Source organism: Trachurus japonicus, chromosome 1, assembly GCF_045865225.1.
Source record: "Trachurus japonicus isolate A0001 chromosome 1, Traja_1.0".
NCBI lineage: Eukaryota > Metazoa > Chordata > Actinopteri > Carangiformes > Carangidae > Trachurus > Trachurus japonicus.
In genome coordinates, this window is record NC_140907.1 from 30558886 (window position 1) to 30574964 (window position 16079).

General features: G+C 42.0%; 2 protein-coding genes across 2 annotated transcripts; one reads left to right on the plus strand and one right to left on the minus strand.

Annotated features, from left to right (window-relative positions):
• Nucleotides 1-83: 83 nt before the first annotated feature.
• LOC146992223 (intercellular adhesion molecule 1-like) lies at nucleotides 84-8954 on the minus strand. The gene is made up of 7 exons (XM_085784854.1): nucleotides 8567-8954; nucleotides 6103-6271; nucleotides 5799-5874; nucleotides 1994-2132; nucleotides 1578-1907; nucleotides 735-962; nucleotides 84-639 (listed from the first exon to the last, which is right to left on the minus strand). The coding sequence occupies exons 1-7, from the start codon at nucleotides 8619-8621 to the stop codon at nucleotides 569-571; spliced, it is 1068 nt and encodes a 355-aa protein (XP_085640980.1). The 5' UTR covers nucleotides 8622-8954; the 3' UTR covers nucleotides 84-568.
• A 1086-nt stretch (nucleotides 8955-10040) lies between these two features.
• Nucleotides 10041-15165, plus strand: LOC146992224 (apoptosis-associated speck-like protein containing a CARD). The gene is made up of 3 exons (XM_085790287.1): nucleotides 10041-10097; nucleotides 10791-11058; nucleotides 15002-15165. The coding sequence occupies exons 2-3, from the start codon at nucleotides 10800-10802 to the stop codon at nucleotides 15163-15165; spliced, it is 423 nt and encodes a 140-aa protein (XP_085646413.1). The 5' UTR covers nucleotides 10041-10097; nucleotides 10791-10799.
• Nucleotides 15166-16079: the final 914 nt, after the last annotated feature.

Below are 16079 nucleotides of genomic sequence, written 5' to 3' on the forward strand. Positions count from 1 at the left end.
GCCATTTTTGTAGCCTCTACTTTTGTTTTGATGTGAGCTACAGCCGACAGAAGTAAAGTTTCACTTAACGTCACACAAAAGGCTAACACTCGTTGGAAAGCTCAGTTCAAGTCTAAATAAAGAACATGCTGCTGTTAGATGTATGACAGAGCGTTTTAATGTACAGCAGACAACGTGTGACCTCAGTGGAAAAACAGATGCTTTGTGTGGACCTGTACACATGGACAAACACTAACATTGTTTTAAGCGAAGGTTCAGACACTTCACAAACAACATTTACAAAGACACGGGCGAGGAGGTAAGGTGTATGTTGAGTTGTAGAAGATGGGAATGTGGTTTTGTTTTGCTGGATGGTTTGAAATGCATTTGTTGCTTTATGTGGAGACATCAGAGCAGAAGAAAGTGTACCTGGGCAGAAGCTCTCAAGAGGAGGACTTGCCTTTTTGAAAGGTTGAGCTCAAAGATCAAAGACATTTTTTATACAAAAGAGTTGTACAGCAGGAGCAGCTCGTCCAAACAGCATGGAGACATGGATCACATACCACACTGGGGGGTTTGTAGGTGGTTTTTACAGCAAGTTAAATATTTGAATAAACAGGACAATCAGAAGGAAGTATCTGTTACAGCTGTTTGTGGTTCCTGGAAAGAGGAAGAAACAAATTAAGTCCCTCAATATTGACGGGCCGTAAACCATTGACTTGGCCAAATGAAAATTTGAAAAAATGCCAACCTACCACTGCCTTCAAGCACTTCCACCTCCACTGTGAAGTTTTTCTGTTCCAGTCCGCGTGTCAACAGTTCGTATGTCCCAGCATTCTCTTTATGTGACTGAGCGGGCAAGGTGATCATCTGCCCACCTCTGGACCAGGTGACTGATGGTTGAGGGTTTCCTCTCACCTCACAGGTGATGCTCTGTCCCTTCCTCACCTTCAGTTTTGTGGGACAGTGAAGTTCTGGACCAACTGAGAGAGAACAAACAAAAAAATGGATGATATGTTGAACACAAGGGCCCAGTTGTTTAAAAGTATTATCTGATCGGATTTTGAATAATGGATTGGCTCAAATCTTGAAAATTGGTTGTTTCAAAAATAAAAATGGATTCTGAGATCGATCTCGGATTAGATCACATAATCCAATTTTGGGTTTAATCTGGATTAAACCAACAGTTTGTGGTGTTCAAAACTTTTTAGGATCGGGATAACTTTGATCCAAAACATCCCGGATAATTCTGAACCCAGCAGTCAGATGGATTCAGGAACAAAATATGATTTCAAATAAACAATATTTATAATTTAGTATATATACCTTTTTATTTTGCACCTGATTTTTAAACCATCACAGTGATAAGTATAGCCTAAATAAAGTTAACTTTTATTATTGCACAATTGAAGAACTTTTCCCCAACTACTGGATAATTTAATTAAGTTTGATTGAGTTTTTGCTTTGAACAAGACGGATTACGTGATCCTGCATAGCAAAAATCCAGATTACACCTTTTGAACAACTGGCCAAAGAGATTGGTGAGAGGAAATATCACACTGCCCCAAGAGAGGAAGACAAGAGAAAGTTTTACTCACAGTGAACTGAGGCGTCGAGTTTTTGTGATGCCACCACTGGAGGGGGCTGTGGTCCTTCTGGTCCCAGTTCCAGCTTGGCCTTACACCAGTACTGGACTCCATCGTCTTTTCTACTGGGACTGATGTTCACAGTGAAGTTCTTACTCCCTGGTCTCTTGTCTTTGCCGATGGGCTGTAGTTGAATGATTGGAGTTACTCCTCTGTAGAAGGTCACGGTGAGTTTTTCAATAGGAGCGACGTCCTGCACTTCACACTGCAGAGTGTAGTTACGATTCTCCAACATCGGCCCAGTGTGGTTAACGAAGCTGATGGACACGTGGTCCGGAGGCTCTGTGGAGACGGACGTACGGATCACCCACACAGAACAAACTTGATGCAGATTATAACAAGTAAAAAAGGTGAAATTGTGAACTCACTGTAGACTATCGTGGTGAGATTCTTTTGACATTGTCCTCCCGTTTCTAATGATACGTAGCACATGGGCGTGATGTTCCACTCAGTCATGTTGTCCACACTCCAGACTTGAAAACGATTCATAGTGACATCAAGTGGCCCCTGGATTTGCAAAAGGTCACAAATTACAAATCCATTTCACATGTGATCATCCAGGGATTGGGGGCCTACTTGCTTATTATAATAGGGGCACCTTTACAGTGTCACCCCACGCCACAGCCCTGCAATAAACCCTGCCATTGTGGGAGCTGCAGCCTTCTTGGAGTCTTTGGGTGTGGTCCCAGACAGAGACACTCCAGGCAACAATGGAGAAAAAAGATCTCATAGATGTGTGATTGAGAATATCCCAATGGGGACATCCTGAGCACGTCTAACTGGGAGGAGACCCTGGGACAACCCAGTACACTTAAAGACTCCCATGTGACCTGGAATGACCTTGCCTGGGATGAAACACTGAGGACATGACATTCAGATATAGCACAGCTTTGTATGGGTCTGATAATAACTTCATAATTTTGTCTTTTAGTCCAGTCATTTTATGAGAAAAGGTTGAACAAATTGCAACAGAAGCAAACTCAACTGATTTTGTATCCTCAACATGTCCTGAGTGAGGGAAAAAAAGCCCCGAAGAATCCCATCAGGGGAATGTTTCGAAAAAGACCCAAATAGCCTATATCCGATTTACACGCCTATTAATTATTTTTCTCATGTGAATAGGGTTTTTAACCTTTAGATATCTCCATGAAAATTACTGAGTTGATTACTTACATTAAGACAAACAAAAAATGTATTACAAGTTTTTTGAAATTCTTTGTTAACATGAGCAAATTTGCATAAATCTGCATAAATTCCACCATTTTGACGGCACTGTACTGTATAAAGGTGCTGTGGTGGTACCAGCTTGAAAATTGGAATGAGTTGACTCCATCGGTCAGCTGACAAGAAATCACTTTAAATTTCAAGATGACTGCAATTTTTCAAGATAGCCACATCCTTAGTAGAGCAGGTATGAGCAAACAGTACATAATCCAATTACGTATGGCTAATTTGCATACATTTGCTCAATTTGCTCATGGTAACAAAGAATTTCAAAAAACTTGTAATACATTTTTTGTTTGTCTTAATGTAAGTAATCAACTCAATAATTTTCATGGAGATATCTAAAGGTTAAAAATGTTTACCCTATTCACGTGAGCAGGGCCGGCCCTGTACATCTGGGGGCCCTAAGCAGGATAAAATTGGGGGCCCTGCCTCACAGTGTATCATCACATATTCATAAAACCAGCTACCGTATGCAACCCTTGCATATTTTATTGTACCTCTATCAACATGATGGTGAGCAGATATTTCATTACTAATTAGAGTCTAAACACTTAAAGCTGTCTAATTGCACTTGTCATTTTTTCTTCTACTTTGTTTTTGTCTGAATGTTAATGTTAATATTGTGAATGGCAATAGGTGGCTCCAAACCGGCAGTACTTTTGATGTAGCAGAAAGATAAAAGATTCTACAAAAGATTACAGTTTGAACAGATTTATTTTCTTTAAATTATCTGTACAGCTAAATTCTAGAACCCTTAAAACAAAACTTCAGTTGAGAAGAAGATAGAGGATGTTGGTTGGTCAGCAGCATCATCAGCAGTAACCATTGGAGCTGTGGAGAAGATTAGTAGAATTTTTTAGCCACTTGTGTACACACAATTTAATTTTCCAACAGAGATAAACATATTGTGGCAACAAACAAGAAACTTACCAACTGTATGACTGGAACCAGCCACAGGGGATGAGGATGTGGCAACATGACAGCCATTAATAAATGGGTGATTGATCCTTTATCCCCTCACAGGAAAACAGCTGTTATCTTTTCACTGTAAACAGACCTTAAAATCAGCCAGGACATGTTAACTGCAGCAGGCTGGTATGTAGCAGCTAGCCAGCTAAGTGAGCTAACACAAGCACCGACATGTTTTTCGGCTAAACGTACATCTAGTAAACATAACATTAATTAGCCTTACCTTGTCCTTGTTTTTTTTTTCATCCTTGACCTTCTTTTTCCTATTTTCCGCATCTGACGGATATATCCTTTTGGACATCGTCGCTGTCCAAAAGCTAATCACCTCCTCGCAAATCGCGATCTCAGTGAGTGAGGGAGGGAGGGGGCCAGGGGGGAGAGAAGGGGAAGGGGTGGTGCGCGCTCGTTACCGGACAACGGCCACAGTCTGCGTTACGTTTACGTATGCGTGTCACGGTCATTGTTGCCAGTTGGGTCAAGGGTTACACTTTGTCAGAGACGGTTAGACAAATGATTGAGCAAAGTTTGGGGGCCCCCTAGTGGCTGCGGGGCCCTAAGCAGCTGCTTAGTTCGCTTATAGGGAGGGCCGGCTCTGCACGTGAGAAAAATAATTAAATGGGATATATTTGGGTCTTTTTCGAAACTTTCCCCTAATGGGATTCTTCGGGGCTTTTTTTCCCTCACTCAGGACATTGAGGATACAAAATCAGTTGAGTTTGCTTCTGTTGCAATTTGTTCAACGTTGACCCCTTTTTTGGCCTAAAATTACTGGACTATTTGGGACCCAACAGCCGCAGCTTTGTATTGTCGGAGACAGTCGGGGAGTGTCGACGACGTTGGGTGCGCGTCTTTTTGGTGTGTTCAGCTCTGTCCGGAACGCGTGGAAGCTGTCGGGGCTCGTCGGGCCCGACTCGACATGCTCAGTCAGGGAGCATCGGATGTCGGGGAGTAGACTCATCGGGTACTCTGATTGGCTGTGTGCTAGCTATGGCTATTCTGATTTGCGGTGCCCTAGCGAATCAGCGCGGTGTGTGTGTGTGTGTGTGTGTGTGTGTGTGTGTGTGGGAGGGGCGGAAGTGACCATAGTAAACAAACGGTGCGGTTTCTCCTTACTTTTTCCCTCCTGCGATGTCTTCAGGCAAAAATGAGCCCGAGAGCAGGCAGACACGACCATCAGCTCAGCCGGAGCGATCATTTTGCTGCCAAGCTTTGTTTTCCAAAACTAATAACAAGCTAATGCTGTGTGCACTTTGTTTTAATCTACATGGTTTCTTCTTTTTTTTGGGGGGGGGGGGCATTTATGTCTTTATGGATAGTACAGTTGAGACAGACAGGAAACGGGGAGGCAGAGAGAGGGGGAATGACACGCAGTAAATGGCGCCCGACGTGGGACTCGAACCAGGGCCAACTGCAGCGAGACAGTCCTCTATAGCCTACATGGGGCGCCTGCTCTAACCACTACGCCACACGACGCCCCACTCCATGGTTTCTTCTATGGTTTCTCTGTTACAGCATTTTCTGTTTTCATGTTTCGAATTACTGGCACGAGACTAGCGCCACCTGCTGTTAGGGAGACTTATTGCATCTCGCGCAAGCGCAGAATGCACAGGCTGCTGTGTAGTCAGCAGTAGTCGAGGCGGTGTGTTTCACTGCTTCCTTTCTGCCGACTGTGTCCGACGAGACGTGACGTAGTCGTCGGATGAAGGCCGTCGGCTCGCATCAGGGCGGTGTGTGGGGGCCTTTAAAATGAGTCATCAGGACTTCTGTAACTTTGTGATGTCACAACAAATGTGCACAACATGTGCCAAGCCCCGCCCACCTGGACCCACGATCGGACATAACTGAATATTTTCCTAAAATCTGCTACATTTTCATTCAATCAATCAGGAAACAGTAAGTTGTGGATTTTTAAACTAAAAACATTGGAGAAGTGTAAGAATATGGGACCTTTATGTTCAACAGCACTTATTTCCCTACCAGTGTGACTTCCCAGCCCATGAAAGTAAACGCCATCTCTGATACAGAGCAGTTAGCTGTGAATGGATCACCAAACCTGTAAAGGAAGAGTTTGCACAAAATTAACCACAAATACATATTTAATGGAAGTTCACAGTTCACAGAAGTTGCCCGAGGAAGAGTATCAAGTGATTTTGAAACAGTGACAAATCTTTTTTGTGTTAATTAAACTTTTAGTACTTGCATCTGTGCATAAATTGGTCAAAGATTTATGATCTGCATTTAACGGCTCTGTAGTTTAATAAGTAGTGTTTCTTAAGCCTACCTGACCACCAGGGTGGAGGGTGATATCGTGAGAATGCAGTGGCCATTTTCCTTCAGGTGTTCAGTGGGATGCACAGTGTGAGAGGGGATGGATGGAAAGGGTGAGGGGGGAGAAATTTGAGATGGAGATCTTGGAGCAGGTGTCCTGTGGTAAACTGGTGACGGGCTTACTGGGGTTCACGGAGTGGGTGGGGAGCAGGAGAGAGACAAGAGAGAGACATGGTCAGTCATATGAGCTTTGAACGGATAAAACATTTCAAGATTTAAAGGGGTAGATTGAGTTATAGTTTCTGGTTCTTAATAATAAACATACCATTAACACCTCAAATTGAACACAGTAAAAGCTTAAATATGGAGCTTTAAAAGCGACCTTTTCTTCGCTGCTACTGTAAGTGTGGATCCACCATTTCTCCTGGCTTGACGGCGTCCAGTCTCTATCTTGGTGGTAGTTTTTACACAAGCCCACAGCGCCACACGCCCAACTTCACCTGCGCTCAGTCATTGGCTGGGGAGAACACACCGACTCCCCGCCCAGAAACATCCCGACTACACCAAAACATCAAAATACAGGCAGGAAGGGGGAGTCACCACAAGGCAAGTGATGATTAAGCAGGATTTCTTTTGTAGAAGTTTTTGTAAATCCTATACAGGGGGTTACATGCTGTCATTCCGACATCCCATTTAGACATACCGCTATTCCGACATGCGAACGTCCCACCATTCCAACAAGGCTTTCACTATAAGGAAATGTGCGTTACTCAACAAGTGACTCCCTTCTTTAAGACACGCTGATAGAGGAATACCCACATGGTTGGCGTGGATAGGGACTAGTCTGTCTGTCTAGCCTCTACCTGGTCTTTTTTACCAAACTTAACCAACTCCTTTCATCATTGCCGAAGCCCAACCACTGCAAAATCTTTTGGGGAAAAAATACGCTAAAGTAATTGTCGGAAAAGCAGGATGTTTTAAAAAAGAGAAAAATACCTTCATTCCGACCATATTAGGCAAGAATTGTCAGAATGATGGGACATTTGATAGAAAATTAAGTGTTTCCATTTAGACGATTAGAGGCCTATGTCAGACGGGTGGGATGTCGGAATGACGGTTGCCCCCTCCCCTACAGGGATCTACCTTTTTAAGGAGTCTTTCCCCAATAGAAATCAATGTGATGGAGCAGAATTCATTCATCAAAGTTGCATCAGTGGAGGATGAAGTATTTGTGGCGGTACAGGAATACAATAAAGTGTCTCTGCAAATGTTTATCTTGGTGCAGCGACTCCTATGAACTTATGAGTCATTTCTCCCCCTGCCTTAACACAACACAGCCAAGGGTCAATTGAATTTTGCCATCTCGTGAAATAATACTCTTTTTAGCTGATCTATTGTGAACCATTGTTTTGTAGCGCCCTGAATACACCCAGTGTGTTCCTCTGAGGAAGGAAGGACACCCTGCCCAAGTCAAAAGAACTCCCTTCTCTTCTCGGTGACCATTGTTCCACTGAATCCTGTGCTTGTTCTCCTGCCTATCAGATGATCTCACTCACAGTAGCTGGCTGGTGTGTGTGCATGTGTGTGTGTGTCAGTATGCCAGCTGTCAGAATTTATGATTATGTTTCCCACATGCCACTCTGCAAATTGAGTGTAATGAGACCGACAGCAGCAGGCTCCGAAACTTCAGACAGTCTCGCCCTCAGAGCACAGAGTCTGTTGATAATCAGGATCAAATGACATCTATGTCAGGTTGTCAGCTTTTACATTATTATATATTTGAAACTCTTAAAAATTGTAAATAAGAAAACAAAAACATGCAATCTTACATGAAAATATGGAAATATTTGCAGCCAAGTATGAAATTGAACATAATGACTTTCTATTTATTATTATAATGTTTTGAGCTTTTTAATTATGTCTCTGGTTGGACATTTTAAATTTAGATGGGGGGTGAAAAGTAAAGTATAAGTACCTCAATATTGTACTCAAGTACAGTACTTCAGTTACTGTGAACACTGCTACTATCGCCATTCATCAGTTACAACACGTGTTGATTAATGCTCTTGTTGTTGCCGTATTTGTCTGTGGGATTGTTCAGTCGGAGGTGAGGACCCTCTGTAGGGTTTATAAAATAAATATGGGATATAAAAAAACAAGGAGAAAACATATAAGAGCTTCTCAATTTGTTTTGTTTTTTAAGATTTTTCTCTTAAGTCAGGTTTATAGGCGTCTTCATTGTTACAGAAATGTATGGGATGTTTGGGAAATCCCAATCTGACAAGAAACAAATCACTTTTTGGTCGAACTGCTCAACAATGTTGACATCTGTAATCTGTTCCCTAAAGTAACAAGAAGCGAACGGCCTCACTCTACGATCAGGAGCTAAGTAAAAGTTAACATGAGCAGACTGTAGCCTATACCATCCTCTCCTCCTCCTCCTACCTGTACACAGCACTCATCACTCTGTCACTCACCTGAGCCCAGCAGGCGAAACAGCAGCAACGTGATGGACCAACCCCAAACAAACATCCTTCATCAGTTTCCCTGGATCCCAAAAAATACCGACTGACTCAAACGCACCTTAAACTGACTGACTGTGTGATGCTGGCAGCGGCTCGCCCCGAGACTTCTGAGAAAACACCGACTGCCCCTGGTTTTTATGGGAATGTGGGTGTGTATGTATGTGTTTTTGTATCCGTGTATGTGTGTGTGTGTGTGCACTGGCGAGTCTGAATCTAATAATCAGCGATTCCTTTGCTTTGGCCCCTGAAACCCACCATGGGCGTTCTCTGTTGGTATCAAGAGAGGAAGGAAGGGAGGGTCAAGAATAATGCAGTGTAGTGCTGAAGCATGGAGGGCAAGAATGAGGGTGTGTTGTCAGTGTGTGTGTGTCTGTGAGTGTGTGTGAGGGAGAGGGCACATACACAGCAACGGTAAATCTTTTGAGAATACAAAACAGTGAATTAAAAGATGATGTGTTTTTGCCGAGAACCCGCCCCAACCTCTAGAGTGTCGTGGCCTCACACACACACACACACACGTACACGTGTCATGTCATCAGGTTTGTTTTTATCTCAGAACATGTTTACACAAAAATAAACAGCACGAACAAAATAATAAACCTGCATGTTTGTTTTAAAGAAAACACCATCCACATAGCTTGGACACGTCATCAGTGAAGAACTCTGATGTGTTTCAGGTCTCCTCAGAGTCAAAGACCTAAAACACTCGATGACCCTGAGTTCTTCACTTAGGATAGGATTTTATTGTTTTTTTCACTTTTCATTATGAAAATTGTTAAATTCAGTATTTCAGAACACATTATATTGAATATAGTGGATTTTTGTTAGATCATTTTTCATTTAAGTGTCTGGTAGAGCTCAGAAATACAGTAAATAACATATTATATTTTTGTTGATGTCTGTGATTTGATATGAATGGGAATTAATGTGATGCACCACCAGCATGTGATGCATCTCATGGATCACTGATCCCTGCTGAATTCAGCTGAATTGAGATCGTATCGTGGCAGACGTCAATTGAATTGATAGGAAGGTCTCATGTGATATCATAATTAAGCTTCCGCGTTCAAATATGACTAGTTGGCAGATCTAAATCATAGGCTAGTAGGCTAATAATAATAAAAACAACACACACACACACACACACACACACACACAAACACTCATGAACCCAATTAAGCGTAATAATTAGCATATTTGATTAATTAACTTTGTGACCAGTTTCCACGCGGTGGTTTTGTTTTGAACTCAGCTCGGTGCCCTCAGTGTTAGGCTACGTAATCTTCCTGTTCATGAGCTGGAAACGAAACAAAAAGAAACACCCAGCAACCGGTTTTGTTTGTTAATTTGCGTGGTTGCGCCACTTTCTTTACATCACCTGTGGCTCGGTGTCGGTGACACGGTGAGTGAGTGCGGTCGGAGCTCTGCGCTCTGGTTCTGGTTTCGCTGCTGCTGCTGCTGCTGCCACAGAGTTACTGCAGAGGTGAGCACAGACTGACCCAGCTCGTTTTTTGTTTTTTTTGCTTATTGTATGTCACTGTCACATCTGTGTTGTGTGGGTTGTGACCTGCTGATTTGGAGCCCAACGAGTCCATTCATATTAGATCCTCACAGCTATAAACTAATTATAAGTCTGTTAACTGTCATGATGAGACGTTCACGGGCCGTTTACTCCAGTTTGTTTATGATGTGTTTGTTGGTTGTCTGTCCTGATGGTGCCACTTTGCCATAACTCTTTGTAAATTGGTTCTTTAATTGTGTTATTTAGGGTATAAGATAGTTTTCTGGTTGCCAGGTTGTGGAATATCCTCCATTGGCATAAAACTTGACCTGTTGGTCTTTTTTAAAGTTGTGTTGAGTCAAATGTCACATCAATAACATTGACTTATAGTGCAGTTACTAATAGTAATGGGACATATAGGCATTTTGGACCTTATATAGATGATGAAATAAGATAATAACTACTTTATTCATCTTCAAATTTTGTTCATGAGTCAATTCATGAAAGATTTAAAAAATAAAAATAAAAGTTAATCAGCACATTATTCTATAACAACAATTCTAAGTTGCAGCGTTACGTTAGCACATAAATCCCTTTAAATACACAAATACGTCTATGTATTGTTGCCCTAACACTAGATCTGATCATGACAACTCCTCATCCTTGCCTGTGCAGTGAGCAGACATGAAGGCCTCAGAGCTGCTCCTGGAGACTCTGGAGAACCTGGCAAAGGATGATTTTGAAAAGTTTAAGTGGTTCCTCGCCAACTTGGACGGCCGCAAACCAATTCCCAAGTCCTGCCAGAAGGACCTGTCCTGCATCGACACTGTGACCAAGATGCTAGAGAGGTACGGTGAAGAGTCGGCCGTGAGCGTCTCCATTGAGACCCTGAAGAAGATGAACATGAATAATGCTGCAGAGATGTTGGAGGAGAAATACACAGGTGAAGTGGACGATGAATCAAAGTAAAAATATATATATATATATATTATTAACATGCTTTGTTTACATGTGTCTGTACTGATTCTCTGTGTCTATATCTTTTCAGCTGCAGGAGGGAAAACAGCTGCCACCTCCTCCTCCTCCTCCTCCTCTGCTTCAGCACCTCCTGCTGCACCAGCCTCAATATCTGCTGTGGATGGAGGTGTGGTCGTCGCCCCGAATATCACCGGTAGCACCACTGGATCGTTGAACGTAACCATCCACAAACCTTGATCTGTTGAAGCTGTTTTTACATCTCCTAGCTTAAAAGAGGATGGTGCTGAACTTTCTTTAATAAAGACAAAGACAAACAACAAGACAAGCAGTCAGGGGCCGGATTCACCAATATGTTCTTAAGAAAGATCTTAAGAAATGTCTTAAGAAGAAAATTAAGAAGTTCATAAGAAAGTTCTTAAGTGCAATTCCTCAATATTTTCTTAAGAACTGTCTTAAGAACAGTCATTTCTTACGAATTTCTTATTTTTCCTACTTAAGAACTTCTTAAAATACGTTATTGCATTGCATTGTATGCACCATCAGCAGCATAGCAGGTAGAGTCTGGAGTTTTGTTCGTTGCAGTTTGTAAACAAAACATTGAAACTCAGCCCCTCCTCTGGGGCTAAGCTGTGTAGCCTCCTGCCCCAGACAGCAGCAGTTGTCAGGACTGCAAAGGAGAGGAAATACAGTCTGAAGCTCTGGAGCCGTGAGCCGGTAACCGACCGTCACAGGAGCCTCCGGCGTTATGTAGTTATGCCATCGCGGTGAGCTGGGAAGACGGTGTTAGCGGCGGATGCTAACCGCTAGTTAGCATCGAGCTAGCTCACTACAAGTACCCTGTGTCGGTCGGGAATCGGTCCGCGGCTCTAGAGCGTCAGTCAGACTGTATTTCTTTTTCTTTTGCAGTCCTGACTGCTGCTGTGAGGGAGAGAAACGTGCTAGCACTCAGCAGCATCAGAGACAGCTAAGTTAGTGCAGCTAGCAGCCCTCAGCCTCCTACTCTGCTCCACCTGAGCTGTCATCAACTCTCGCTCTTCACCCAGAAACGACCCTGTGCACAACAAAACAAAGCAACCACCACACAGGACTAGAAGCCCATTAGGTGATAATTAAAACGGATTTCATATGTATAAGTCTAACATTTATTTTTGGGCACAAATATGACCTATAGCTACTAGTCTAAACTTGTCTAAAATTTGTTGAAAAAGGCGATTTTAGAGGTTTACCTATACACCGTGGGAATTTAAGACAGGTCAGGGTTGTCTTAAAGTTAAGAAAAAAGTAAAGAACAAATTTGAGAACTTTGATTTCAAGAATACCATTTGTTCTTAAGTTTTTTCTTAAGAAGAAACTTAAGAACAAAGTTGAGAAAATACTTAAGAACTTTTTTGGAGAATATGACTTCTTCTCTTTTTTCTTCTTAAGACAGAAGTTGAGAAAAAAATTACACTTAAGAAGATTTTTTTTCTTAAGAACGTTTTGTGAATCTGGCCCCTGGCCTTTATTTATTTTATTTGTTTCAGTAGGTTACTGCGCTGCTATTCATTGTACCCTTTGAGCTTTATTGCTTTGTGCTTATTACAATGATAATGTGTTGCATCAGCAGATGATATCAATCACTGATCCCTGCTGAATTCAGTCGAATTGAGATCATATCGTGACAGACTTTGTGATATTGAACACTGAATCGTTGTCAGTTGAATTGATAAAGGCCTCATATCATGATGAAACTTTTGATTTAAGTCCTGGTCGCTATACAGTTAAAATCAGGCAAATAATAATAATAAAAAAAAACTCATAAACTTAATGAAGCATAAGAACCAGTTTCTGCGTGATGGTTTTGTTTTAAACTCACCACGGTGCCCTTAGTGTAATGTAATCTTCCTGTTCATGAGCTGGAAACGAAACAAAGAGACACCACCCAGCAACCGGTTTTGTTTATTACATTGTGTGGTTGCGCCATTTTCTTTACATCACCTGTGGCTCGGTGTCGGTGACAAGGTGAAGTGCGGTCGGAGCTCTGCGCTCTGGTTCTGGTTCCCCTGCTGCTGCTGCTGCTGCTGCCACAGAGTTACTGCAGAGGTGAGCACAGACTGACCCAGCTGGGGTTTTCTTTTTTTCTTTTGCTGATTGTGTGTTATCACAGTGACAATAAGGCTACACATCTGAGCTCACTGTCAAACACATCTGTGTTGTGTTCTTAGGCTACGACCTGAATAGGCTCGTGGCCCGACGAGTCCATTCATATTAGATCCTCACAGCTATAAGATAATTATAAGTCTGTTAACTGTCTTGATGAGACGTTCAGGGGCCTTTACTCATGTGTTAGTTTGTTGTCTGGGCCTGATGACCAGTTGTGAATCCTATGCTATGCTATAAAGGATTTCTGTTGCTACTTTGTCATAACAAAGTTGCACGTAAACTGGTTCTTTATTGCGATTCATTGTGTTATTTATGCTATATGATCATTTACTGATTACCAGGTTGTGGAATATCCTTATTTAGCATACAACTTTTTTTAAGTTGTGCTGACTGACGTGTCACATCAGTAACAGCTTTTGAAAAAAAAAGAAAAAAAGACTGACTTTCAGGTAAGACATTCAATATTTTTGGCAAAAATGTGTATTTTAGCTTCCCAAATTGATAAAGTATTCTCCTGTGATAGTGAAATGTCAAAACAAGGTCTTCCAATACATGAAGGTCTTTCAATAGGAATTCCTCTCATCTCATTCATCAACAAGTCAAAGAAGTGTATTGTTGCCTTAAAGGGACAACGAGGAGTTTTGGAAAAGCGAAGCGTTTTCACACTACATTTATGAGCCTCCGCGTGCACCGTGAAATTCTTTGACCGGCGCAAGACAGACTCATGTTTTCATTCTGCCTTCATCAACTCCTGCTAACATTTCCATATTTCGCACATTCTGTGACATAAACTGTAAACTGTCTTGTCTGTAACAACATCTATTGCACGTCTGTCCGTCCTGGGTGAGGGATCCCTCCTCTGTTGCTCACCCTGAGGTTTCTCCGATTTTTCCCTGTTAAAAGGGTTTTCCATGGAGTTTTTCCTCAGTCGATGTGAGGGTCTAAGGACAGAGGATGTTGTTGTGATGCCATGTAAAGCCCTTTGAGACAAACTGTTTGTAAAAACGGGCTATAGGCTACAAATAAAATTGCCTTGCCTTGCCTTGCCATTCATCAAGAATTAAAGTCAGAGGTTCGAAGACGATCACATATCGTCGTAGTTCCGACCATAAACGGCGATTCGGCTGCGTTATTCCCATGACTCGCCACAAAATCGAAAGTAAAGAAACGCTGGTCGGCTCACCCAGCATTTCCGCCACCACTAATAATAACAAAATAACGATAGAGACAAAACGATATATTTATCGAAAAAGGGCCCATTAACAAGTGTGGGTAGCGTAGATTCATCCACATTAACGTGAGACTTTTTTTAATAACCAAATAGAAACTCCTCGTTGTCCCTTTAACACTAGTTCTGACAATGACAACTTCTCATCCTCTGCCTGTGCAGTGAGCAGACATGAAGGCCTCAGAGCTGCTCCTGGAGACTCTGGACGACCTGGGAAAGGATCATTTTGAAATGTTTAAGTGGTACCTCAACGATAATATCTTGGACGGCTGCAAACCAATTCCCCAGGCCCATCTGGAGGACGCAAAACGCCGTGACACTGCGAGAAAGATGACAGACAGCTACGGTGAAGAGTTGGCCGTGAGCGTCTCCATTGTGATCCTAAGGAAGATGTACATGAATTATGAAGCAGAGATGTTGGAGGAGAAATATGCAGGTGAAGTGGACGATGAATCAAAGTAAAAAACAAACAAACAGATTATTTACATGCTTTGTTTACATGTGTCTGTACTGATTCTCTGTCTCTGTATCTTTTCAGCTGCAGGGGGAAAAACAGCTGCCACCTCCTCCTCTTCCTCCTCTGCTTCAGCACCTCCTGCTGCACCAGCCTCAATATCTGCTGTGGATGGAGGTGTGGTCATCGCCCCGAATGTCACCGGTAGCACCACTGGAGCGTTGAACGTAACCATCCACAAACCTTGATCTGTTGAAGCTGTTTTTACATCTCATAGCTTAATCCAAGTCTGAAGAGGATGGTGATGAACTTTCTTTAATAAAGACAAACAACAAGACAAGCAGTGTGGCCTTTACTTGTTTTATTTTTGTCAATACTGTACTGCTGTACACTTTGTACTTACAGAGTTCGCTAAGGACTTGTAAAAAAAAAAAAAAAAGGTACCATGTTAAATCAATGGGGACAATGTCTTCTGTTATTTGTAGTGTTTTCAACAGACACCATTATTTTTAATTTAAATGGTCTGGTAGAGCTCAGAAATATATTTAAAAAAAAACAATGATAATTTTGTTGATTTTTGTGATTTAACAATGAATGTGTTGCAGATGATATGCATCACTGATCCCTGCTGAATTCAGTTGAACTGAGATCATATCTGTGTGATGTTAACAACTGAACATTGAATCAATTGAATTAATAAAGGCCTTATATGGTATCATGACGAACCTTTTGATTTAAAGTCCAAGTCGCTACAGTTAAAATCTGACTAGTAAGCCTGTAGGCAAATAATAATAGCCTAATTAAAAAACATTTTTAAAAATAACCTCATGAACTCAATGAAGCATAATAATCTGTCAAAGCAGTGTAAGCAGTTTCTTCGCGGTTTTGAACTCGGCTGCTGCGCCCTCAGTGTTACGTAATCTTCCTGTTCATGAGGTGGAAACGAAACAAAACAAAACTGCAGCAGCCTGTTATATTGTGTGGTTGTGCCATTTTCTTTACATTATCTGTGGCTCGGTGTCGGTGACACGGTGAGTGCGGTCGGAGCTCTCGCGCTCTGGTTCTGATCCTGGTTCCGCTGCAGAGGTGAGCACAGACTGACCCAGCTGGGTTTTTCTTTTTTTTTTGCTGATTGTGTGTTATCACAGTGACATGAAGACGA

Bases quoted from the DNA above. Each gene is read 5' to 3' on its own strand.
- LOC146992223 (XM_085784854.1), bottom strand. From the start codon at position 8,621: ATGTTTGTTTGGGGTTGGTCCATCACGTTGCTGCTGTTTCGCCTGCTG. The intron at 6,272-8,566 runs GTGAGTGACAGA...CGTGAACCCCAG, and splicing joins GTTTCGCCTGCTGGGCTCAG to TAAGCCCGTCACCAGTTTAC. The intron at 2,133-5,798 runs GTAGGGAAATAA...TTGCAAATCCAG, and splicing joins TGGGCTGGGAAGTCACACTG to GGGCCACTTGATGTCACTAT.
- LOC146992224 (XM_085790287.1), top strand. From the start codon at position 10,800: ATGAAGGCCTCAGAGCTGCTCCTGGAGACTCTGGAGAACCTGGCAAAG. The intron at 11,059-15,001 runs GTGAAGTGGACG...GTATCTTTTCAG, and splicing joins GTTGGAGGAGAAATACACAG to CTGCAGGGGGAAAAACAGCT.